This window comes from Caretta caretta, chromosome 1, assembly GCF_965140235.1.
Source record: "Caretta caretta isolate rCarCar2 chromosome 1, rCarCar1.hap1, whole genome shotgun sequence".
Taxonomy (NCBI): Eukaryota; Metazoa; Chordata; order Testudines; family Cheloniidae; genus Caretta; species Caretta caretta.
Window position 1 is genome coordinate 119,313,904 of NC_134206.1, and position 27,436 is coordinate 119,341,339.

Below are 27,436 nucleotides of genomic sequence, written 5' to 3' on the forward strand. Positions count from 1 at the left end.
AGTCGATGTAGTTAACACTGACTTTTGTTATATAGTTTAGTGCTGTTGTGAAGACAAGACCTATGTCTAAGTAAGTGTCCACTTAAAGCAACTTCTCAGCAGCACCAGCCCCCAGGACCAGGATCCAACTTTCATAGATGAAAAAAGTGCTGTCCTTTTTGCTCCCACAGTGATAGATAACTGTCCAGGGCTTCTTTTCCCCCTTCTTATAGTCCAGCAAACCTTTGAAATGGATCCTTTTGAAGTGTACCCCCAGATAAATTCATTCTTTCCTGATGCTTGTGCTCTGGTGTGCTGGTGCCATGCTGCTTTTTCACCCTCCTGTTAACTTGTTCTTCCTGTGTACCTCAAATGCAACTGAACTCCCATTATGTTTGGCATATCCTGCTTAATTTACATCAGGGATCTAGGCAGATGGGTAAATCAACATTCCTTTGTTTGGGTAATCCTTGTTTATCAACCTAGTTTGGTAACGTAGTTTAAACATATTTTTAGTACATACATGCGACTTCTGGAATAGCACCTGAACATTCCTCTCACAATGCTTATGATGACCAGTATGATATAAGCTCTCATATGATACCTCACACGACATTCTTTATGGATAAAATTCGATGATATCAATGTGTTAGGTGTAGTGAGTTTGTCAGACTTGATAGGAGATGCTATTATATGACAGTGAACCCTTTACCAGTTGGCATCAAGGGGCCTTTAGGGTCACACCTTCCACAAGGGAATGAAGGGAAACACTCCTCTTTGTAGGCCCAACTTTTACATTAACTCCAGGCTTCAAGGAAGTTTAATACCTCTCTGCACAGGGCACTTCGCCTCGATAACACCAGCAGAAGTCAAAGGGCCTCATTCTTGCCTTTCAGCAAGCAGTAGCTGACCTTGTCAAAAGCAGACTGGGAGCCTTTTATACTTGTTTGCTCCTGGTCATCTTAGATGTCTGTGCTCTGTGTCCTAAAATCAGATTTTCAGAAAGACTCTACAGCAGTGCTACTCAGACCTCTCTGGTTCAGGAGCCAAATAAGTGATCAACATTACCCAAAAGAGCCTAGTGTGACTTCATTATTTCATTTACTATTTTTTAAAATATATTATTCTCACAGCAGAATGACTGACCAAGTATTCTACAACTGGTTAATAACATAGTAAAAGCATCCTGAATGGTTAATAACTTAGATTGGTTAATAGTTAAATCACTCAGTGTTTTAATATCATGTGCTGCAAAGAGCTGCAGGAGACACACTGAGGAGTTACTTGCAGCTCCCAAACCTCAGTCTGAGTATTACTGCCCTACAGACTGTTCCTTACCCCATTATACCTCTCAAGAATGCTCTCAGGCACCCTCTGATGATGAAGAGATGCTGCAGGAAGTCCAATCCCTTCTGGCCAAGAAAGAGGGAGAAGGGGTTTTATTCCAGATACTTCCTGGACAGAAGAGACTGCCTCATCAACAAAATCAGTAATTTTGCTAAAGGTTCTTTAAGAAGAATGTGATTGGCTATATCCTCTGGATCTTGCAGTTGTTTATACATATAGATACTTCCCAGGTATCAGAAGGTGTGAGATATGTTTTCACTAAATACTTGGTCTACTTACCCAGGTTGGGAGTGCATGTGTTCTCCTACCTAATAACTGGCTACTCAAGGACAGCAACCCTTTTGAGGGTGTCATAAAATCAGTCTGTACCATTAGAGTTCCTGTTAAAATACCCGACATTCCAACTTGTCCCTAGCAGACAATTAGAATACCCGAGAGCCCAGACAGATACAGCTTAGCTTGAACCTTTCCTGCCTCAGGATGGGATCCAAGACCTTACCACTCTGGCAGAGAAGATAAGGAAGAGCCAGCAGATGACAGCTTAGACCATACTAAGAATGTTGGATCTGATGGCTACAGCTGTACTTGTAGTTCCCATAGCACATTTGCAGATGAGATCTCTTCAGTGGCCCCCAAGAGCGCACATTCTCACATCACATTCAGATGAGAGAATACCTCTAGCCTGGTGGCATCTAGAGACAATCTTCAATTAGCTATGGCAGGGGTCGGCAACCTTTCAGAAGTGGTGTGCCCAGTCTTCATTTATTCATTCTAATTTAAGGTTTCACGTGCCAGTAATACATTTTAACATTTTTAGAAGGTCTGTTTCTGTAAGTCTATAATATAGAACTAAACTATTGTTGTATGTAAAGTAAATAAGGTTTTAAAAATGTTTAAGAAGCTTAATTTAAAATTAAATTAAAATGCAGAGCCCCCTGGATCAATGGCCAGGACCCGAGCAGTGTGAGTGCCACTGAAAATCAGCTTGGATGCTGCAGGTTGCCTACTCCTGAGCTATGGACATCCAAATTGCAGTGAGCACAAATGTGCCTAGCTTGTGACAGGGAGTCCATAGAGAGGGGCCCAAATGCTTGGAGGAAGTTGGTCTTTCCAGGAACAAAGGCTGCATAAAAATGTTCACACATAGGGATATGGACAGTTCCTCAGGCTTTAAGGCCTGGTATTCAAAAAGGTGGCCCTAGTTTGAGGAGAATCAGGCCACCACATTTTACATCAATAAGTAGGGAAGCACCATGTCATGGGGTGACCTGCCTCTTTAAGGGCCAGGAGGCCAGGGCCTGGCCAACCTTGTTTAATTAGCCAGGCCCTACCACACCTGATCTGGGTGTAGGACTTAAAAAGGGAGGAAACCCAGCACTTAGGGGCTGGCTGTGGAGGAGAGTTGTTGAGCTGTGGCTGGAGAGCTGAGTCACTAGAGTGGCGCTAACTCGTGTGGTAGGTCCTGGAACAAAGGGCCAGTCTCCAGGGAGGAAGTCCTGGGGGCTATGTTCTGTAAGAGGAACTGGGATTTGAAGAGGAACCCAAGAGGGGCAAGAGGCTCAAGCGCTTAGATGAGTGAAAGACGTTTTGGAGTTCTCCTGAGCCCAGGCAGAAGTCATGGGACTTGCTACTCTTCCAAAAAAACCCACCGATGAGTGCAATTCTGTTTGATTTAGAAGGACTTTGCTGCTGAACTCGGAGCAGATGGGAGAAGGGACTTTGAAGAAGTTAGCTGGGAGAAGCCAGCTTGGGGCTTGTCCAGTTACAGCTAGACTTGGATACCCCAGAAGGGGGTTTGAACTTTTAAGTCACAAAAGACCCAGACAGAGGCTAACAACAGGAGAAGGTGACCAGCGGGGGAGCCCCATCAACCCCACACCCAGCACAAGGAAGCACCAGCTGGTGAATAGCTTCTGTGCACATGGGGCTTGCTCTGTAGTGGGATCCTATAACACTGCCTGAGTTTGTAAAACCTGCTTATGTTAAAGTGGCCCTGTCTCTCTAAACATTCCTTGACACCATACGTGTAGCAGGGAAGTAGAACATACTCATAGGCAGACTGGATCAGTCTGTGACAGATCCTCACAAATGGTCTGTGAATCAAGGAATGGTGTATCAGCTCTTCCCTCCAGTGGGGAGTACCAGAGGTGGATCTCTTCAGTAGTCGTCTGACCAAGACACAGAGAAAAAGACTGCACTAGTGAGGTATCTGCTGGAGAAGAAGAGATCGAGTGAAGAAGTTACCTCCTCTGTTCCTTTCTGCTAGTACCTCTGCTAGCTAAGATCTTGGCAAAGTTTAGTCTAGAGAGTGATCTTACGAACCCCATACTGGCCCAGACAAGTATAGTTGTCAACTCTGTTGCAGATACCCGATTCCGTGAGGCTGGGAGTCTGGCCCGAGGGCACTCTCCTCTTTCCCAACCCAGGAACTCCCTCCTTGAGAAGATTTGCTCCTGACAGGATAGAGATGTTTAGTTATGCTGTTTCTGAACTGGTAGCTCCAGTCTTCCTAGCTTTTCAAAAACCATGTAGCAGGTGGACTTACAATTCCAGGTAGAAGAAGGTTGTGGCATGATACAAGCAGGCCCATAACAACCCCTTTACTACCTATGCTTCACTAGCTTCTTACTGCCTGAGTCTATTTTAAATCCCAACTAAGTTAAGAAACATCTGGTCTGTTGAGAACTAGTCAAAGTATTCTCTGTAGACCCGTATCTTCAGATTTATGTGGGGCTTTCAATTTTTTAAATCTCGTTAATAGCTCTCTTTATTATGGGATGTTAGTGTGGTCCTGACAAAGCTGATGAAAACTCCCTTTTAAGCCGCCAAATATCTGTGAGCTCAAATTCAGTGTGATAGTGACTTCTGCTTGTAGAGAGAGCGAGCTTCAAGCTCTCATGACTGTTGCATCTTATTCCAAGTTTTACAGTGTGATGCTTCAGACTCAGCTGAGATTACTCTTGCAGGTGGTGACAAATTTCCACCATAGTCAGCCTCACAACTTGCCAATGTTCTTTCCACCCACGTGTACCCATGATACTCTTCTCCCTAGGCTCAAAAAGTTCTTGGCATTTTAACTGGAGTGGATTAAATCTTTAAAAAAGCCTCCCAACTTTTTTTTATTTTACTCCACTGGGCAATATTGTGACTAAGTGATCCATTTCAAAAATTGTAGTTGGATTGCATTTTGCATATCTATCACCTGGCTGCCCTGAAACTAGAAGGCTAGTGCAAGGCATGTTCAGCTTTAGGCAAAGCTGTCTGCACTGCTTGCCCTGGGGGGATGGTTCCCTTGCAAACATTGACAAGGCAGCTACATGGCCCTCATGCCACACTTCCCTAAGGCATTATTACTTGGATTCAGCTTCTAGGAGGAAATCCTGTTTCTGTGATGCAGATACTGTTTCTGAGTTAGGGGAGTACCAATTCTCCTTTCCCCTAGCATGTTTGGTTCTTTCAGTATATGACTAATTTAAACCAATTATATATGAAGTTTATAAAAAGTAAGCCAACTGCCGCTCTCCCCCCCCGGCCCCACCGGCCTCTCCATGGTTGGTATTGGCCTGATTACTGTTTCCTGTTGCAGATTTATTTACATTCTTTTTCTTTTTTACATTCTTTTTTATGTTCTTCCCTTGAGCTGCTTCTCTCTCTCTCCAGGAGCATGAATCCTGAGGTTAAATCCTGGTCCTAGTGAAGTCAATGGGTGTTTTGCCATTGACTTCAGTGGGATCAGGATTTCACCACTGGTGGAGGAAAGGCAGAAAATTACTGACCTCTAATCCTGTTTCTGTAAAGGTAGCCTGATAGGATTCTCACTCAAACACCTGCTTCTCTGCAGAGTTTGGAAGAATCTGTGAGGTGGTCATGTTAATGTTTACACCTTTGTTTACAATTAACTTCGTGAGACAATAGTTTTCAATTATTTTTATTGATTGTCTTCTTTCTTTGGGGAGCTTTTGCCTCCTGCTCGAAGACGGTGGCTAAGCTCAGATGATAGCACATTCCACCCTTGGGAGGATGGAAAATGCAACTTGCTTGTATTCCATCTCTCTACCACTGCCAAAAAATGTTAAGAACTTCCTGTTTTTTTGCAAAAGAGCTAAGACTAGGGTGACCAGATGTCCTGATTTTATAGGGACAGTCTCAATTTTGGGGTCTTTGTCTTATATAGGTTCCTATTACCACTCTACCCCCGTCCCGATTTTTCACATTTGCTGTCTGGTCACCCTAGCTAAGACCCAGGAGTGAGAATTCTGTCAGAAATGATCTTTTCAGAGAAGTAGAATCACAAGTCAGTAATATTTTTCCCATGTCCCATTAGCTCACTTTGATGGGACCCTCGTAGATATTAGGGTCAGCTCAGAATATGCAGTAGGCTGACTGGTGAATTCAGTAATTTCTTAAGCTATTGTATTGCCTCCCTTTTCTGCTATGTGTACATTTCTGTAAAGAATGCATACTGGAGGAAATCAAGAATGTAGTATTTTCATTCATGGCTGAAACCTGACCCATGTCTTAAAGGGGAAGCTTGCTGTGGACTACAAGGATTTAGTGCCAGATGGGCCAGGGGATAGTCCAGAGCAGTAATGTATGTGCAGATGGTCAGGCAGCCAGTGGGTCAGTCCATATCAGAGGCTGTCTGGGGCCATGGTCAGAGTTCTTGACGGAGTTCTTCAGTAGCCGGAAGACTCAATCCGAGGGGCCAGGTTAGTGGGTTGGGGAGGTGAGGTTGGATGAGGCAATAAGGTAGGGTCCAGGTGAAGCAGCAAGGCAAAGTAGACTGGGGAGTGGTCTGGGGTTCAGTCAGCTTCGTCTTCCTGTTCAGGCATTTATATAGTCCAGTTACTCAATGAAAGTGCTGCCTGTCCATCTAATCAGGGGACTGGGTGCTGTAGGCCTGTAGGGCTTCAGTACTAAGGCTGTTGGTCAGAGGCAGCACACCAGTGCATTGCTGTGGTGCAGTAGCTAAGGCTGCTGCCTAAGCACCTTGTAGGCCTCAATTCAGTACTTGGCTCCCAACAAAGGAAATGTCTTTATTATGACCAGATTTAATTCAAATCATTCTGCATAGCCGCAATAATAAATTTTCTAGTTTCCAGGTAATATATTTTAACGACAGTGTGATACCAGTGGTAGATTTCTTTTTTATATACTCTGAGGCCCTTTACAGCTTTTCCAGTTCAGGGTAGATTTAAGATGTTGACAAGTGTCTTCAGAGACAATAAGGATTTTTGATCTCATTCCTCAACTGTGTTACTATATAAGGCACTGCTGCTTCAGTAAGGAGTGAAGCATGAATGGTATTGTTTTCTTTTACTTTAATTGTTACAGAATGTTTGTTTGATTTTTGTTTTGTTTTGTTTTGCAGACTAACAAGGGGGATGAGCTCTCAAATCGTATCCAGAATACATTAGGTAACTATGATGAAATGAAGGACTTATTGACAGATCGATCCAACCAGAGTCATCTTGTTGGAGTTCCAAAACCTGGGATTCCACAGGCACCTGTGAACAAAACTGATGAACATTTCATTGCAGATTCAAGACCACAGCCTCAGCCTTCCATCTGCAGCACTTCATCATCCATACCAGCAGCTCTATCTGGTCAGCAAAGCAAGAGCCCCACAATGGGTTGGCAGAAAGCTGGGCAAAATGCTTCTGATGGCCAGCAGAGGGCAAGCAAGCATGGGCACAGATTGCTTGAGTCACACAATAGTGACTTCAAAATGGCTAACCAAAAAACTGGTCTGGAAAAGCTTAAACACTTTGCATCGAGTCCCACATCGTCATCTGTCAGTGCAGCACAACAAGGTACTTTAAGATCCGTGCTTGGAGACAGTGTCAGCAAAGCACAACAGCAGTCAAAACTAAATTGCAGTGTAGAAGTAGGCTCTCAGGCTCAAGAAAGGCCAGCAAAACACAGCAGTGCGCACTGTGTTCAGAACTTCCCTCCTTCACTAGCTTCAAAGTCTAATATAGTTCAACAGAAACCAACGGCTTATGTAAGACCAATGGATGGTCAAGATCAGGCTCCTGATGATTCTCCAAAGCTAAAGTTATCAGCAGAAGCTAACAAGCACTGTACATCATATAGGGGAGTACCTTCTAATAAGCCTGACCCAGCTGTGGCCAAGACCAAGATGGCAATATTTAGCACTCCCAAGCAAGAAGAGGTAAGCATTTTTAAATATTTCATGACATTGCCAAATAAACTGGTATTTAAACTTTGCAAGGTGCACCTCTTTTTAAACATTTTTATATATTTGTTTTGTTTAAAGCCTTTTGTTTGTTTAAAATTGGAATGGCATACACTGCAAATAGTAACTGAATAGTTGCATCAAAAAGGTATCTGAGATAAAGGCTTAGTTGTCTTCAGAACTGAAACACATTATACAGATGCAAATGTTCAGTTAACATAAATTAAGGCATATTAATCACTAGAAATTTCTCTGGCTATCTAAGCCTAAGTTCTGGAGGAAACCATAGTGACATAAAATTTCATTTACTTGTTCAAGAATCCTGCATATTACTTCTAGATTTTGCCATATTTTAATGGATTTCTCCCTTTGACATTCATTGAGCTATGACAGATGGTGAGGAATAGTTCCACAGGCCTCCGCAATGTCAAAACAGCTACACCATGTAAATAACTTATATAATCAATGTTATTATTATAACACAGATGAGAGATTAATAATGGTACTGGCTATTCATATATTTAGCTTTCATAGCAATTGTCTCAGTTTCAAAATGATTTATAAAGCGATTTAAGACAAAAATACATGATATATTTCCTCCAGAGTCATCCTGTTATAGAAAACCAATTAACATACAAACTTGACCATTTGCAACAAACTCCCGTGTTTATGGATAGAAGTTCAGGTCATGGCATGTGCTGCTGTCCATTTAGTCATGTCATTCCCTGATTTTCTGGTGCAAACACATGCTTGGATACCCAAATGAGGGGGTGTTCGAGGAATAACAGAAGCATATGCCTTGTCTGGCTCTTTCAAATTTTCTCCTTAAGATAGATTTACAGAGGTGCCAGTAAAGAGTCACTTGCTTGTTTCAAATTTCAGTTTTGGCTTTGGGATTTTTAACCTGTATTCTCATTTTCACCTGCCTAGTATCCAGTGAAGCTACATCTAATTATATATTGTCCATCCTTTCCTCACTCTGTTCAAAGAACAGATACTAAATTATGCAGTCTGTGATCCAGCAGGCATTATGGAAATTTACTGGAATGATTCTGGTAATTAACTGTCCAATGTATAGAATTACAAAATTAGTGTGTGAGCGGGATAAGATGTAATATACTTGAAATTTAGTAATTTGATACCATGTCACATGAAATTTTAGTTGAAATCAAATTAGCTGGTTAGAGGCACTGGTGGTCTGATAAATGTCCAAAACACTGTTAAAAAATTGAAAAATTCTGATATATTGAGCTGGAGGAAAATGTCTAGTGGGGTATTACAGAGATCTGTGTTAGGGTTTTGAGATGGACTCAAAATATTGAAAAGATGGTATGGCCATTTCATGTGACCTAAAGCTACGGGTCTGTGGGTTTAAATATTATTCACATGCGTTTTGCTTTATCGTATGCTAGAATTTTCCATCACAAACAGTGCAGAGAAATTCTCTGCACCTGGGTGTCACTGCAGGGAGGCGTATTAACCAAAGCTGATAGGCTATTCAACCAAAAATAGCTCCGAGTCCTGGGGCTCTGGTCTGTAGTGTCTTGCCTCATGCATCCTGCATGCATACTACTTATCAGATCTAAACTGTAATCCCTTCTTTTTTTCTGTTTCAATATTTCAAGCTCTTGCAATTTTATCAAATGTCTCAAGATATTTGGGGGTTTTTAAGAGTCTCAGTGATTTTTTTATTTCTGCTTTCAATATTGCAAAGTTTTGCCCTCTACCCAAAATGGCCACCATCTCCCATTACTGTCAATAGGACTGAAGTTATATTTGCCCTCAGCACAATAACCATCATGTCCCTTTACCCTTTGCAGAGGAAAATGAGGCTCCAGTTCTCTCCAATGGGGCTGAAGTCAGGCTGTTCTCAGGAGATGGCAATCCCTTAGTCACCATGTGAGAGGGCCTGGCAGGGGCCAGAAATGAGGCTGTGAGGGAAACTGGGAAGAGGAATGTGTTTAAGAAATAGAGCAGGAAACTATGAGGGGACAAGGAAATGTGTGCAGCAGAAGGCACACTGAGGGCATGCAGAGGTATATGAAGAGCAGAACAGAGGCGAAGGATTGGCACAGGGAAGTATCGAGAGCAAGAGGCAGACTAAGGCCTTGTCTAGGCTAGCATAAAAGGTGTGATGTTGTAGGTTGTTAAGTAATGCATTCTTACCAGATGTTTTAAGAGAGTAGTGCAGAAAAAGCAGTGTATTCTTTAACATGTGATAAACTGATCTAGTTTTAAAGCCTACGGAATTGAAGTTGATCAGTTTAGAACATGTTAAAGAATACACACTGCTTTGTCTATACTAGATTCTTAAAACTTGTTAGTTTAAACATGTTAGGTAATCCATTCTAACACACTTTTTACTCTAGCCTACATAAGGCCTGAGAGGGCATGCAGGGGAAATGGTGTCAGGAGGAAATTGAGGGGTCACAGGGAAATGTGGCAGGTAGGAAGAGCGTGAAAGGCAGAAGACTGTGAGGGAAAAGGAAGGGAAATAAGGGAGCCAAGTGAATGTAGGGAGGTAGGTGGGAGCCTGGGGGACCGTGAACTGGGCAGCTGTCTAGCCTGTCCAGTTATGGAGGGAAATAGAAATGGAATGGTAGTTCCCTGCATCCCAGGGGGTAAAATTGAAGAGTCCATCTTCTCAGAGAGAACAGTGAGGACAACATTTTTTTGTGGGCATTTGAGGTTTTATTTTGAATTTGAAGTGATTGTTCACAAGTTGAGTATGGGCATCCTCCAAAGGTGAAAAAACAGAAAAGATGAAAAACAATGTGAGTTATTTAATTTTTTAAAATCTCATGGTGTGTAAGCAATCTTCTCAATTTTTGAGGTCTGAGTCATAGTTTTTTGAATGCTCGAGTTTGGCAGTACTGCTGTGTCCCAAGTCTGCTGGTAGATCTAACAACTGTGCTCTTGCTTGCACATTTACCAGTTTGTAGGACCCATCAGCTAGAAAAATAAACAGAAAATAAAACAGTCAAAGTTAGGATCAAATGTAAAAAATACAAAATAGGAAGCAATGTTATATGAAGTGTCTCTTCTGTTGTACAATCTCTTCTTTGGGATATCCCTGGAGGTTTTCAGTTGAACAGGCCACAAAGTTGGCTGTGGTACAATTATCATTAACTGGAAATAAAAGCACTTTAATAAAAATTATAGACCATTACTTTTCAATATGTGAAAAAGGTTGATTTTTAATGTAGCTCAATACCTCATTTAATATTTTAATCAGATATGGAAAGCCTTCAATATCTTGACACAAAGTGAAGCTTATAACATTTAAAAAATTGTTTTAATGAGAATACCTTGGATAGACTGCATGCGTAAAGGTATCAGTTTCCCATTCGGGATATTAGTCTTTAGGAATCGGGTTCATCAGTATTAATCAGAAGCCATACCCGACCTCTTGGTCCTTTCAAAAATTATGATATTGCTCTGCATAAACAATGGTCTCTCATCTCAAGTACTTCTGTTTCACATTTTGAATTCTACTGTACATTATTTGTGAATTATATTACTGTAGATAAAAACCTAATGTACTGAGTAGAAGTACAGAGAAATGTGATACCATATTATAGAGGAAAATGAGCAAGAAAGCAAGTGCCTCTTATTTCTAAAAAAATTTTATGCTAGAAACAGAAACATAAAAACCGAGATGGCAAGTAAGCCTTTGTATTTGAATTGTGTTTTTAAATACAATATTGTAGTCTATATGTTTTTATTATTATTGCTGGAAACACACGAGTGTAAAATATGCAATGTCCTCTGATAATTCTGCTTTGCTTAGTAGAATGAAACAAGAAAATCCAGAAAGAAAAGGAGTACTTGTGGCACCTTAGCGACTAACCAATTTATTTGAGCATAAGCTTTCGTGAGCTACAGCTCACTTCATTGGATGAAGTGAGCTGTAGTGCATGAAAGCTTATGCTCAAATAAACTGGTTAGTCTCTAAGGTGCCACAAGTACTCCTTTTCTTTTTGCGAATACAGACTAACACGGCTGTTACTCTGAAAGAAAATCCAGGAATTTGAGAATGAGAAGTGACTACTCGTCTAATGGTGTAAAGCATTTTTTGTCAAATATGTGAACATATTTATATGAAATTCAGATAAGAGCATATTTGGGACACTTTTTTATTCTTTATAAGGTGCTTACACAATTTCTGCAAAAGTTATGCCTTATGCACTACATGTGGAGTTCCTTATTCCATTCTTCCTCAGTCCTTACTCAGGCAAACTCCTGTTGAAATCAATGGGAGTTTGCCTGGGTAAGAAACTCACTGTGATTGGCCATATTGAAGTAATTACTTGCCGCATTTAGAGCTGTGTGAAATTTTTTTGCTGGAAATTTTTTTTGGCAAAATGCAGATGCATCGACACCAAAATATTTTATGAATTTGTGTCAGTTTTGTTAAATTTGTTTCCAAAAACAAATTTCTGAAAAAATTGAAATGTTTCCTTTGACATTTTTTGAAACAAAAGATTTTGGTTGGATTACTTGTTCTGTTCATGATCAACTGTCCTGTTCATTCCCTCTGAAGCACCTGGCACTAACCACTGTCAGAAGACACGATACTGACCCAGTATGGCCGTTTCTGTGATTTTTTTGGTTCAAAATGACATTTTGTGTTTTGAAATTTTCTTCCATTTTATTTTTAATAACATTAACAAATGCTCCAAATCGAAACAAAATGTTTAGCTTCATGTCAAACTAAATATTTAGTTCAACCCAATATTTTTTCTGATTTGTTTTGGAATTGCCAGTGAACTGAAGCATCCATTATTCTCCCAGTTGTAGTCTCAGCAGTGTCTGGCAGCAGGCACTAGCCACCATTCTTCAATGGTGCATGATAGTTATGGATGTCATTAGGGACAATTTTTTCTCAGTCAGTTTTATTCAAGGATGTTGGAATAACAAAAACCCTTAACAACCAAAAATTAAACAGTAGACCAGCGGTTCTCAAACTGTGGGTCAGGACCCCAAGGTGGGTCGCAACCCCATTTTAATGGGGTCGCCAGGACTGGTGTTAGACTTGCTGGAGACCCGGGGCTGAAGCCTGAGCCCCACCACCCAGGACTGAAGCCTGAGCCCTACTGCCTGGGGCCAAAGCCCGAGGGCTTCAGCCCTATGTAGCAGGGCTCAGGCTTTGGCTTCAGCCCTGGGTTGCGGGTATCAGGTTACAGGCCCCTTTCCTAGGGCTGAAGACCCTGGGTTTTGGCTTTGCCCTCCTCCCTGGCCCAGGGCGGTGGGGCTCAGGTTTTGGTCCCCCCTCGTGGGGTCGTGTAGTAATTTTTGTTGTCAGAAGGGGATCACGGTGCAATGAAGTTTGAGAACCGCTGCAGTAGACATTCATGTGTGAAAAACTAAATGTGGCTTCATCTCATTTAGCAGTAATGTCATGACTGGGACATAGGCAATTCAGGCCTAGTGGTCAAAGTGGGTATCAGGCCGGGTTGGGTACAAGAAGTCAGAGTCTGAGACAGGCCAGAGGGAAAACCAAAAGTCAGGTGTCAGAAGACAGGCAGAGTTGGAGGCCATAGTCTGGGGTCTCTTACACGCAGGGTCTCAAGCAGAGACAGGCAGGTAGTCTGTTTTATTGCACAGCCCTGTCATGGCTTCCTGGTTTAAGTGCTGGCGCCAGCCAATCAGTGGGCTGTGAAGAGCTGCCACTCAGGTGCTCCTTGGTGGTACTTCCTGTCGAGCCTAGCCTCACAGCATCTTCCCACATGAGCTTAGCCCAAGCCTCCTGTGGTGATGTGGAGGTGTCAGTGGTCCAGAACCCCCATGGTCCCAGCTTCTAGTCTGGCAGGTTCTTACAAGTAGAAACTCCATTCTACAGTAGATGGGAAAAATTGTCATAATCAATACTTGTGCTGTCACCATAAAGACTTAGAGACTAACCAATTTATTTGAGCATGAGCTTTCGTGAGCTACAGCTCACTTCATTGGATACATACCGTGGAAACTGCATCCGATGAAGTGAGCTGTAGCTCACGAAAGCTCGTGCTCAAATAAATTGGTTAGTCTCTAAGGTGCCACAAGTCCTCCTTTTCTTTTTGTGAATACAGACTAACACGGCTGTTACTCTGAAACCTACCATAAAGACTGCGTATCAGTCAAGAAAATGGAAGATACTCTGCATCATCGCAAAGGTCTGCAGTTTCATTCAGGAGCTCTGATTCTCTTTGTCAGTGCTAACTTCAGGGAAACAGTAGAACAGTGCTCTCTTCTTCAGTGCCACTATAGAGTCCAGGCAACTGGCGGGGTTGGGAAATGAACCAAAGTTTTTCTCCTCCAAAGCCTGATGTGTAGAATTATGTCTTGTACAGGCAGGAACAAAAAACAGATGAGCAGTTGAAAGTGTTTTTTGGATCCAACTAATGTGGACACATTAACGATAAGTCAGTAATTCTTTTGAGATGAGTTAAGATTTGCCAAAAGAGGTTGGAAGTTTGGTTCTGTTATGTAATGGAATTAAGTGTGGTGTGAGTCTTGTAACAGTTGTCAGTTTTACAGCAGTAAAGTGCTGTTATAAAGTAAACAGAAATGCTGCAGTGTTTGGGAACCACAAGAACTTGAGTACCATACAACCACAGAACTTGAGTACCATACTATTAGTAGTTAGTGTTGCCAGTTTTGGTTGGACATATTCCTGGAAGTTTCATCACATGACATAATCTTTAATTAAGGATTAAACTTTAACTCCTGGAGACTCCAGGACTATCCTGGAGGGTTGGCAACCCTATGAGTCGTAGGAGCTAGTTGCAAATCTTTTCTTTCCCAGATATTAATGAGACGGAGTTTAGCAAGCTACATGCATCAGGAATAGAGCAAGAGTGCAATTAGACTGTGTAACATTAAACATGACTTTTCACAAGTAAAGGATATTTTCTCTCAATAAGAATTAATCAACAACAAATACACGAAACATTGCTCAGTGATCTGAAACAGTCATAGGTTTATTTAAGTTCTTTGAGTGCATGTGTGGGGGGGTGTATAGAGTTTTGTGTTTTTACTTAGGGGAATGCAATAATACAGGTTCCAAAGAAGGAATGGGCGAGTAGTGCTGAAAGTCTCAAACAAACATAGGGTGAACCAAATGTGCTAAGTCTGTTTTATGGATAATCGTTGTTTGATTAAGTAAGCTAAGGTGGCTTTTATGAATTCTTCTTCTAGGATCCTGCAAACACTGATGCATATAGTAACTTTACACCTGTACACAGGCTCATTGAATTTAGTGGGACTAGTGCAGAAATTTACTCATCTGACAGTGTTTGCAGGAACGAGACCTTGTCTTATAAGCTTTTACTTGATATATATTTTAGTGCTCTCTACTTTTTACTATTTCCATCCCCAGCAGAACAGTTTCATTTCCCTTTTGTATCAAATAACCATTTTTTCTTGTGTGGGGGAAAATGCTACACAAACGTATTTAACATCTTTGAAAAATCAAGAACTATATTGCTTTGATTCTAAATGTTTTGTATGTATCTCTTTCCATATGGTGTCTAATCTACATTGGTTGCTATGGTGAGTTACTTGTTATTCCTCATTAATCTTGACTAGTACGATAATCACTGTAGGAAAATCTCTGATAACTGTATATATAAGTTATGATTTTCAAGGGACTTCCTTAACTTATGCATCTTCTTGCCAGTTTTTCCCAAGTTTGTTTTTTGTATTTAATAAAAGATGTATATTTGAGCATTGTAACAAGGGTCTCTTTTACTCAACTCCACGTGTCAGTAAAATTGATCTTTCCTATAGGTATCAGTTGGAAAGGTTGCCACTTTTAGGATGAGGAAAAAAGCTTAATGAATGTCAGAATTCTGTATTTTATTAGGAAAAAGTGCATTCCATCTTTCCCCCACAAATTACCTGGATGTTTTTGCTTTGTGAATCATCTCTAGCGGTAATACCATATACATGAATAGAGTTCAGTTATACAGGATTGCAGTGCTTCTTTAGCTCTGCATATTAAGATAATAACATTGTGAATAAAAGAACTAAGATTTCTAGAACTGAAAACATTTTTTAATTAAACAGAAATTTGGTAGATTTTTAAAATCAGTTTGTAGTGCTTAATATGATAATGGGTGGATGTAAAACAAATCCTGACTGCCAAATACAATCTAATAAACTTTCTTAATGAAATATGTCTCACAGGATAATTGTATATTCAAATGTCTTTTTATTTGCTCTGTTAACATTCACTGTTTTGAATTACTGCAACTGCACTGGGATGTTTTAAAATTTAACACAAAGTTCTGGATCTTGTGATCCTGCAGGGCACACAGCAGGAACCACAAGTTGCTGCTCTTTAGTGCAATGTAAGTGAAGGCTACTTGTGGACTCAAATAAGATTTAGCACAGGGCATTATTCTCTCCAATGAGCAGAGTTCTCAAGTGCCCATTGTACCTGCTCTATGACTCTTAAGAACATGGATTTTAATAAAGAGGTTGGATGGATGTGTGTGGAGCATGCCAGATCTTAGGAGACAAGTTTAGGTGCAAACTTAATCTTGTCAATGAAGCGCTTAGATACATGCTATCCTGTAAGGCCTTACTCCTGATACTAGGCCCACATAACTTGACAGATACAGCAGTGCTCGTATTCATGCAGGACTGGGTTCCTCTGTCCCAGTAATTATAATAATAATCCCAGTCTACTCATACACTTTACCTTGTACTCATACGCACATCCGTTTCTGCAGGAGCAAGCCCTAAAGATGGCCTAGGATTTTTTTTAATTATCCACAAAAAAGGTGTCCCTGTCTTGGTCTGTAGTTTCTTTTCTCAGTCTTTAATTAATTAGAGTGACATGAAGTTGCTGTCTCTGAATGTATGAGACACTTAGGGTCAGATATGATTGAAGAGCCGGAGAACCAAAGGAAAATGTGAAGGGCTGGACAGAGCACTGATAATTTCAACCAAAGAAATGACCAATGTGTGCCATTTGATAAATGGAGTTAAAAAGGTCAGATCTCCAATAGTCATGGTTAGTGCATCCAGCAGTCAAAGACCATTTACTGTTGGTCACACATTCAATTACTGTTAATGAAAACAAAACATCCCCAATATTTGCACACCATATTCACCTTGCACACCTTAAAGTTTCATTTCCTTAGTGTTTCAAAATACAGAAGATCTATCCTTATGGTGCTACAAAATAGCTTCCCAGAAAAGCAATTAACAGGTGGGGGGGTTTTATTGAAAAAAAAGTTCAGAAAAGATAAATAATGTAGGCATCTGATTTCCTGTCACTCTTGGTTAACTTTGTATGAAAATGGATAGCTTCCAAATTAAAGCAGGCACCAGCCTGTCTGAAGAAAAATGCATCTGTAAAGAAGTATGTACATGATGTATTCATGCAATTCCAAATTTCTTAATTGTATTTGATATATGTAACAATTTAATGTACTGAAATATGGTACCATATTATTTCATGTGTTAAAAACAGAATGCAGGATGCTGTAGGCTCAAGTTATTGTATGGAATAGCATACTAGCTTCTTTTCCCAACCCCCCTTCCAATAACAAAGAGGCAATGTTGTATGCTGCTGCACTACATTGCTCTATCAGTGAGAGAAATATGACACCATTCCTGCTGATCAAGTTATTACAGTTACTCATTTCTTACAGCAGATTTTAAATATTTAAGCAAGGTTTACTTGTGAGGGAAAATGAATGTAGAAACTATGAGGGAAGTGCAGAAGAACCACAGATTCCAGATTGTTGAGGTCCAGCATTTTCTATCTGAAGCAATCTGTTGGTGAAAATTGCTATTCATATCCTTCTGTATTTTCTGCAAATGGCTGTAATGGAGATTGGTGCAGTGAAAAGATTATATCTTGTTTACATCCACATGTAACCCACCACGTGTTCAAGAAGTGACAGAATTTAAAACCGCATCTCTGTATTGTAATTTTTTTTTAAAGTTGTAGTTGAATTTTTTTCTTGTGCATACTGGAGATTATTATTACAGTTCAAATAGCTACAATACCATCTCTCCAAAAAAATATATTTTTGCACTTATATATTCCAACATGTTAGATATTCAAACGTAGTCAGATATTCAGTTGGTGCAGGTTTGTGCAAATAGAACTGTACATCATGAGAAGAATCATGTACAATCATGAGAACATCATGATTCCTCAAAGAATCAATCCTGAAGCACTTGCATGAGAGGAAGGTGATCAGGAACAGCCAGCATGGATTCACCAAGGGAAGGTCATGCCTGCCTAATCTAATCGCCTTTTATGATGAGATTACTGGTTCTGTGGATGAAGGGAAAGCAGTGGATGTATTGTTTCTTGACTTTAGCAAAGCTTTTGACACGGTCTCCCACAGTATTCTTGTCAGCAAGTTAAGGAAGTATGGGTTGGATGAATGCAGTATAAGGTGGGTAGAAAGCTGGCTAGATTGTCGGGCTCAACGGGTAGTGATCAATGGCTCCATGTCTAGTTGGCAGCCGGTATCAAGTGGAGTGCCCCAAGGGTCGGTCCTGGGGCCGGTTTTGTTCAATATCTTCATAAATGATCTGGAGCATGGTGTGGATTGCACTCTCAGCAAATTTGCGGAGGATACTAAACTGGGAGGAGTGGTAGATACGCTGGAGGGGAGGGATAGGATACAGAAGGACCTAGACAAATTGGAGGATTGGGCCAAAAGAAATCTGATGAGGTTCAATAAGGATAAGTGCAGGGTCCTGCACTTAGGACGGAAGAACCCAATGCACAGCTACAGACTAGGGACCGAATGGCTAGGCAGCAGTTCTGCGGAAAAGGACCTAGGGGTGACAGTGGACGAGAAGCTGGATATGAGTCAGCAGTGTGCCCTTGTTGCCAAGAAGGCCAATGGCATTTTGGGATGTATAGGTAGGGGCATAGCGAGCAGATCGAGGGACGTGATCGTTCCCCTCTATTCGACATTGGTGAGGCCTCATCTGGAGTACTGTGTCCAGTTTTGGGCCCCACACTACAAGAAGGATGTGGATAAATTGGAGAGAGTCCAGCGAAGGGCAACAAAAATGATTAGGGGTCTAGAACACATGACTTATGAGGAGAGGCTGAGGGAGCTGGGATTGTTTAGCCTGCAGAAGAGAAGAATGAGGGGGGATTTGATAGCTGCTTTCAACTACCTGAAAGGGGGTTCCAAAGAGGATGGCTCTAGACTGTTCTCAATGGTAGCAGATGACAGAACGAGGAGTAATGGTCTCAAGTTGCAGTGGGGGAGGTTTAGATTGGATATTAGGAAAAACTTTTTCACTAAGAGGGTGGTGAAACACTGGAATGCGTTACCTAGGGAGGTGGTAGAATCTCCTTCCTTAGAGGTTTTTAAGGTCAGGCTTGACAAAGCCCTGGCTGGGATGATTTAACTGGGAATTGGTCCTGCTTCGAGCAGGGGGTTGGACTAGATGACCTTCAGGGGTCCCTTCCAACCCTGATATTCTATGATTCTATGATTCTAACAGGTAGAGAAAGGGGTTTTCTGATTGAGCAACTGTGCCTGACTAAAACCTATAATTAAGAAAAAGTAGATTTGGCTAAAATAAATAGAATAACCATGGATTGGCACTCATATTCTTTTCTCTTGAAGGTTGAATTACATCCTAGAGGACAAATTGACTCAAGGAAATACATTAGCCAGTTCATTTCTCAGCTTGTAGAAGTGCCAGTCTAGAATCAAATCATACCACTGAAAAAAGGACATGGAACTGGTAGTAATTTGAGAGGGGGGAGGGAGAAAGAAAGTGAGAGGTGAAAAAAAACCCCAACACACTGTAAGCAGAAGGCAACTGTCACAGCAGGGCAGAAGGATAGTTTGGGAGCTAGCCTGGAGCTGGGAGACCTGGGTTCAATTAACTGTCTGTGACAGACTTCCTGTATGGCCATGGGAAAGTCAATTAGACTCTCTGTGCCTCAATTCCCCATCTGTAAAATGGGAATAATATTACTTCCCTACTAACTGGGGTATTATGAGGCACTCAGACTATGGTAATTGGGGCCATATAAATAAATATTAGGGAATTATCTACACTTAAAACACTGCAGCAGTGGAGCTGCAGCACTTCAGGGAAGATGCTACCTACACCGATGAGAGGGGAGCTCCTGTCAGTGTAGGTAATCCATCTCCTCGAGAGGTGGTAGCTAGGTTGATGGGGGAATTCTTTAGGGGCCATACCAATTCTCTCATCAACCTAGCACTGTCTACACTGGAGTTATATCTATTTAGCTGTGTTGCTCAGGGGTATGAATTTTTCATACCCCTAAGAGGCATAGTTATACCAACCTAATTTCCTAGTGTAAACCAGGCCCAAGATAGACAACAGTATTAATCCACCGGGCTAACCTGTAGAGCAGGGAAGAAACCGTATGTGGGATAATATGGTGAGAACAGCATGGAATTATGCCTGAGAAATCCACCTAAATTACTGATGACGGTGTAAGCATTAGAGCTGGGTGAAATTTTATTGTAATAAATAAATAAAATAAAAAATACACATTTGAGTTGACTAAAACATGTTGTGATTTTTTTTGACAAAATCACCTGTTTCGTTAAAATATCAAAAAAACTAAAACTTCAGAAAACAGTCAAAACATTTCATTTTTCAAAATGAAACATTTTGATTTTTTTATTCAGAATGACTTCTCATTTTGAATTTACTTCCATTTTCTTTTTAAAAGCGTAAAAAAAACCCTTGAAAATGAAATATTTCATTTTGGGTTACTCAATGAAAATTTTTCACCTTTTCCAGTTTGCAGAAATATTTTGGTTTTGGGTCAACCCAGAAAAATAAATATATATATAAATTGAAAAGGAGTACTTGTGGCACCTTAGAGACTAACCAATTTATTTGAGCATGAGCTTTCGTGAGCTACAGCTCACTTCATCAGATGTATACCGTGGAAACTGCAGCAGACTTTATATACACACAGAGAATATGAAACAATACCTCCTCCCACCCCACTGTCCTGCTGGTAATAGCTTATCTAAAGTGATCAACAGGTGGGCCATTTCCAGCACAAAGCCAGGTTTTCTCACCCTCCACCCCCCCACACAAATTCACTCTCCTGCTGGTGCTAGCCCATCCAAAGTGGTAAAGAGTTGTCACTTTGGATGGGCTAGCACCAGCAGGAGAGTGAATTTGTGTGGGGGGGTGGAGGGTGAGAAAACCTGGCTTTGTGCTGGAAATGGCCCACCTGTTGATCACTTTAGATAAGCTATTACCAGCAGGACAGTGGGGTGGGAGGAGGTATTGTTTCATATTCTCTGTGTGTATATAAAGTCTGCTGCAGTTTCCACGGTATACATCTGATGAAGTGAGCTGTAGCTCACGAAAGCTCATGCTCAAATAAATTGGTTAGTCTCTAAGGTGCCACAAGTACTCCTTTTCTTTTTGCGAATACAGACTAACACGGCTGTTCCTCTGAAACCATATATATAAATTGTATTCAATAGCTAACCGAAAAATCGGTTATTCACACAGCTGTAGTCAGATTTCTGTGTGCAAAATGCTCCAGGCACTCTGCAGCTGGTCTGTAGAGTTCCCTGCCACCCTTAACTCTCCTGTGTGTTGGGGATATCTTCAGAAGTACATTTTAAGCACACTTTTCCCCTTTCACACAAGAATGAATCCTGAAGGCTGCTCTCAGCCTCCCCAGGTTCTTACTTCCCTCTGTTTCTCATTGGCTTCTGCCATAGGATAACCCAGTCCCCCAGCTAGCATCCCACCTGAAAAACTCCAGAGCTTCAAAGCTGCAGTTTTTTCTAAGAAATGTGTCCTCTTTCATGAGGTTTTCCACAGGAGAGTATGCTATGGCTCCTAGAGAAGTGTATGAAAAAGAGACTGTTTTGGTTGACATTAAGCAAGTTTAAGGGGTTAAACACAAAGGAGCTGTACTTTTACCTTTAAGTGAAATCTTTACAACATTCCTTACCTTTCAAACTACAGACTTGGAACACAATAGCAGTGTTTACATTGTATTCCAAGGATAATGTGCCAGTCACCTATTTCTTAGCCTTTTTGTATCGCAAATACCATATATGTTTCATATAACTTGATGCTGTTGTATAAATCAAGAAGTGACTGGCGTAGACTGAATCCATATAGCATATAGTCTCACAATTATTAAAAAAGTCAGACTATGACAATCATCCTCTTGCCAGGGAATAAAAGGAAGGTGTGATATGAGCTGTGATGCATTGGGAGCGTAATCATATTCTCATTCAGTCACGCAAAATAAATTATATTATGACATGAACGAAAATGGGGATAGGCGGTAGATGCAAGCTCCTTGAAAGCAAATCAGGTGTGAAACAGGTTTATACAGTTACATGCCAAATATCTTTGGATTTTCTCTAAAACATATTGTATGTTATCACATGAGACCTTAAAAATTAGTGCTGTGCACACAATTATCTTTCTTGGTTTATGTCCCTTAGTTGTTGGGCAGACTGCATTAGCGTTGCTAATGCTTCCATAGCTATGCAAGAGAGTGTGCAATATACTTGGTCACATTCGCTTTCTATCTGAAATATACACGATTCTTTTCTGATTAGATATTACAGCTATTTGACCAGCTATGATAATATCCGATATCTGTACAAACCAAAATAAAATATACCAGTTGTATTATTATTATTAACACCATTTAGCCAAGGCTCTCAAAGTACTGTGTAAGAATTAATTAATGCTGAATAACTCTAAAATGGGTGATACTAATTCCACTTACCGAGAAGTAAACTTAGTCACTATCAGGGGCAGTCACTTTGCCACGGTCATATATAAGTGTCATAATGAGGAATAAACCAAGCAGAGTTAACTCCCAGTTCCATGCTCCAACTTCTATGTTACAGAGATTTACATAATAATAGATTATAATGTAAAATTCTTCCTAGCCTTTATCCTGAAAGTGAAAATTACAGAAAAGCACAAGCAAAGAAATAATGTTACACTTTGACTTCATGGCTGTTTTATCACCATATTTCTTGCCATATTTCTTGATAAAAGTAGCTCTTTAGGTCAGTGAGACAGAGACAGTTCCCATGTGGTTATGTCACTCATGGTTTACCTCTTCCATGTGAGTTATTCACTGATCCTGTTTAAATTAATGGGAATCTTGCCATTGACTTAACTGAGAGCAAGATCAGGGCACATGTATGAATGTTATTTTTATACATAGTGAAAACTTCTTTTGATCAAGACAATATTGCTTGAGGGAAGACAATATTCTTACCTCATTTTTTAAACTTTTTTATTTTTAAAAAAAAAGATATAATAATTCTGGTTGTTACTGATAGAAATTCAATATTTGCAATAGTAACTCAGTATCAAGATCAATTGCTGAAAATGGCAGTTGAATTCAGAAATCTATTTGAAATGCTGTACTTTATTAACCTGGTAACTTTAAGTTATATTTTTAGAGCATCAAAGGAGTTTTCTGACCAATCCTAGAGGCTTGATCACCTTGTGTATGTCTTAATTAAAGTTTTCTGGTTTCCTGTTCAGAACCAGTTTCCTTACTGACCCTGAGTAAATAAATCCATATTTGTGATTTCATGACACTTACATGACATTAGCAATTATGGCATATCTCTGCACATAACTTATAAAACTACCTCAATACACAGAGAAGAGACTGTAAAATACACTGAAAGGGGATTTCTCAGATATGCTAATGACTGCTCTGTAAAGATCATGAGATGAGTTGACTCTCAGGAAGTGCAACTAAAACTAGTGCTATAAATCTTTGAAGATTCACTAAGCCCTGGTCTACACTAGGAGTTGAGGTCGAATTTAGCAGCGTTAAATCGATTTAACCCTGTACCCGTCAACATGACGAAGCCCTTTTTTTCAACTTAAGGGTTCTTAAAATCGATTTCCTTACCTCACCCCCGACAGGGGGATTAGCACTGAAATTGGTTGGCCTTGCCGGGTCGAATTTGGGGTACTGTGGACGCAATTAGATGATATTGGCCTCTGGGAGCTATCCCAGAGTGCTCCATTGTGACCGCTCTGGACAGCACTCTCAACTCAGATGCACTGGCCAGGTAGACAGGAAAAGGCCCACGAACTTTGGAATTTAATTTCTTGTTTGGCCAGCGTGGCAAGCTGCAGGTGAGTGCAGAGCTCATCAGCAGAGGTGACCATGATGGAGTCCCAGAATCGCAAAAGAGCTCCAGCATGGACCGAACGGGAGGTACGGGATCTGATTGCTGTATGGGGAGAGGAATCCGTGCTATCGGAACTCCATTCCGGTTTTCGAAATGCCAAAATATTTGTCAAAATCTCCCAGGGCATGAAGGACAGAGGCCATAACAGGGACTCGAAGCAGTGCCTCATGAAACTTAAGGAGCTGAGGCAAGCCTACCAGAAAACCAGGGAGGCAAATGTCCGCTCTGGGTCTGAGCCCCAAACATGCTGCTTCTATGATTAGCTGCATGCCATTTTAGAGGGTTCAGCCACCACTACCCCAACCGTGTTGTTTGACTCCTTCAATGGAGATGGAGGCAACACGGAAGCAGGTTTTGGGGACAAGGAAGATGATGATGATGAGGTTGTAGATAGCTCACAGCAAGCAAGTGGAGAAACCAGTTTTCCTGACAGCCAGGAACTCTTTCTTACCCTGGACCTGGAGCCAGTCCCTCCCGAACCCACCCAAGGCTGCCTCCCAGACCCGCCAGGTGGAGAAGGGACCTCTGGTGAGTGTACCTTTTTAAATAGTATACATGGTTTAAAAGCAAGCGTATTTAATGATTAATTTGCCCTGGCATTTGTGGCCAGTACAGCTACTGGAAAAGTCTGTTAAAATGTATGGGGATGGAGCGGAAATCCTCCAGGGATATCTCCATAAAGCTCTCCTGGATGTACTCCCAAAGCCTTTGCAAAAGGTTTCTGGGGAGGGCAGCCTTATCCGGCCACCATGGTAGGACGCTTTACCACGCCAGGCCAGTAGCACGTAGTCGGGAATCATTGCAGAACAAAGCATTACAGTGTATGTTTGCTGGCGTTCAAACAACATCCGTTCTTTATCTCTCTGTGTTATCCTCAGGAGAGTGAGATATCATTCATGGTCACCTGGTTGAAATAGGGTGCTTTTCTTAAGGGGACATTCAGAGGTGCCCATTCCTGCTGGGCTGTTTGCCTGTGGCTGAACAGAAATGTTCCCTGCTGTTAGCCACGGGGAGGGGGGAGGGGTTAGCCATGCAGTGAGGGGAGGCAAAATGCGACCTTGTAACGAAAGCACGTGCTACATATGTAATGTTAACAGCAAGGTTTACCATGAAAGAGTGTACCCATTGTTCTATAAAATGTGTCTTTTTAAATACCACTGTCCTTTTTTTCTCCACCAGCTGCATGTGTTTCAAGGATCACAGGATCTTCTCCTTTCCAGAGGCTAGCGAAGATTAGAAGGCGAAAAAAACGCACTTGCGACTAAATGCTCTCTGAGCTCATGCTGTCCTCCCACACTGACAGAGCACAGACGAATGTGTGGAGGCAGACAACATCAGAGTGCAGGAAAGCACAAAATGACCAGGAGGAGAGGTGGCGGGCTGAAGAGAGGGCTGAAGCTGAAAGGTGGCGGCAGCGTGATGAGAGGAGGCAGGATTCAATGCTGAGGCTGCTGGAGGATCAAACTAATATGCTCCAGTGTATGGTTGAGCTGCAGGAAAGGCAGCAGGAGCACAGACGGCTGCTATAGCCCCTGTGTAACCAACCGCCCTCCTCCCCAAGTTCCATAGCCTCCTCACCCAAACGCCCAAGAACGTGGTGGGGAGGCCTCCAGCCACTCCACCCCAGGGGATTGCCCAAGCAACAGAAGAATGGCATTCAATAAGTTTTAAAGTTGTAAACTTTTAAAGTGCTGTGTGGCCTTGTCCTTCCCTCCTCCACCACCCCTCCCAGTACTTCCCTCCTCATGCTACCTTGGCAGTTATCCCCCTATTTGTGTGATGAATTAATAAAGAATGCATGAATGTGAAGCAACAATGACTTTATTGCCTCTGCAAGCAGTGATCGAAGGGAGGAGGGGAGGGTGGTTAGCTTACAGGGAAGTAGAGTGAACCGGGGGGCGGGGGTTCATCAAGGAGAAACAAACAGAACTTTCATACCATATCCTGGCCAGTCATGAAACTGGTTTTCAAAGCTTCTCTGATGCGCACCACGCCCTCCTGTGCTCTTCTAACCGCCCTGATGTCTGACTGCGTGTAACCAGCAGCCAGGCGATTTGCCTCAACCTCCCACCCCGCCAAAAGAGTCTCCCCTTTACTCTCACAGATATTGTGGTGCGCACAGCAAGCAGTAATAACAGTGGGAATATTGGTTTCGCTGAGGTCTAACAGAGTCAGTAAACTGCACCAGCGTGCTTTTAAATGTCTAAATGCACGTTCTACCACCATTCTGCACTTGCTCAGCCTGTAGCTGAACAGCTCCTGTCTACTGTCCAGGCTGCCTGTGTATGGCTTCATGAGCCATGGCATTAAGGGGTAGGCTGGGTTCCCAAGGATACATATAGGCATTTCAACATCCCCAACGGTTATTTTCTGGTCTGGGAATAAAGTCGCTTCCTGCAGCTTTTGAAACAGACCAGAGTTCCTGAAGATGTGAGCATCATGTACCTTTCCCGGCCATCCCACGTTGATGTTGGTGAAATGTCCCTTGTGATCCACCAGTGCTTGCAGCACTATTGAAAAGTACCCCTTGTGGTTTATGTACTTGGCGGCTTGGTGCTCCGGTGCCAAGATAGGGATATGGGTTCCGTCTATGGCCCCACCACAGTTAGGGAATCCCATTGCAGCAAAGCCATCCACTATGACCTGCACGTTTCCCAGGGTCACTACCCTTGATATCAGCAGATCTTTGATTGGGTCGGCTACTTGCATCACAGCAGCCCCTACAGTAGTTTTGCCCACTCCAAATTGATTCCCAACTGACCGGTAGCTGTCTGGCGTTGCAAGCTTCCACAGGGCTATTGCCACTCACTTCTCAACTGTGAGGGCTGCTCTCATCTTGGTATTCTTGTGCCATAGGGCAGGGGAAGGCAAGTCATAAAGTTCCGTGAAAGTGCCCTTATGCATGCGAAAGTTTCACAGCCACTGGGAATCGTCCCTGACCCGCAACATTATGCGGTCCCACCAGTCTGTGCTTGTTTCCCGAGCCCAGAATAAGCGTTCCACCGCATGAACCTGCCCCATTCGCACGATGATGCCCACATTGCCAGAGCCCATGCTTTGAGAGAAGTCTGTGTCCATGTTCTCATCACTCTCGTCACCGCGCTGACTTCGCCTACTCACCCGGTTTCGCTTTGCCAGGTTCTGGTGCTGCATATACTGCTGGATAATGCGCGTGGTGTTAAATGTGCTCCTAATTGCCAAAGTGATCTTAGCAGGCTCCATGCTTGCCGTGGTATGGCATCTGCACCGAAAAAAGGTGTGGAACGATTGTCTGCCATTGCTCTGATGGAGGGAGGAGCGACTGATGACATGGCTTACAGGGAATTAAAATCAACAAAGGGAGTGGCTTTACATTAAGGAGAAACAAAAACAACTGTCACACAGAATGGCCCCCTCAAGGATTGAACTCAAAACCCTGAGTTTAGCAGGCCCATGTTCAACCCAATGCTCGACCCACTGAGCTATCCCTCCCCCCGGTATTTCAGGCAGGACTGAATCTCCATTAAACTTTTCAAGGTGCCCCTGACAGACCTCACAGAAATGATTGTCAGCAGTTGATTTCACGGGGGGGCAAATGAATACAAAACAAATCTCATGTATTTCTTGTTTTGATCTACTCCATCTATCTTTTACATCTTTGGCTGGCAGCAGATGGTGCAGTAGGACTGCTAACCATCCTCATCTCCTGCCTGCTCGGCAGAAGATGGTACAATAGGATTGCTGGCAGGACTAA

General features: G+C 41.9%; 1 protein-coding gene across 3 annotated transcripts in view; it reads left to right on the forward strand.

Annotated features, from left to right (window-relative positions):
- AFF3 (ALF transcription elongation factor 3) overlaps positions 1-27,436 on the forward strand; it is a 488,013-nt gene that overhangs the window by 70,637 nt on the left and 389,940 nt on the right. For all 3 annotated transcript variants that reach the window (XM_048857937.2, XM_048857946.2, XM_048857957.2), the window contains exon 3: positions 6,698-7,501. In XM_048857937.2, the coding sequence (XP_048713894.2) occupies positions 6,698-7,501 (804 nt within the window). The remainder of the gene's footprint in view (positions 1-6,697; positions 7,502-27,436) is intronic.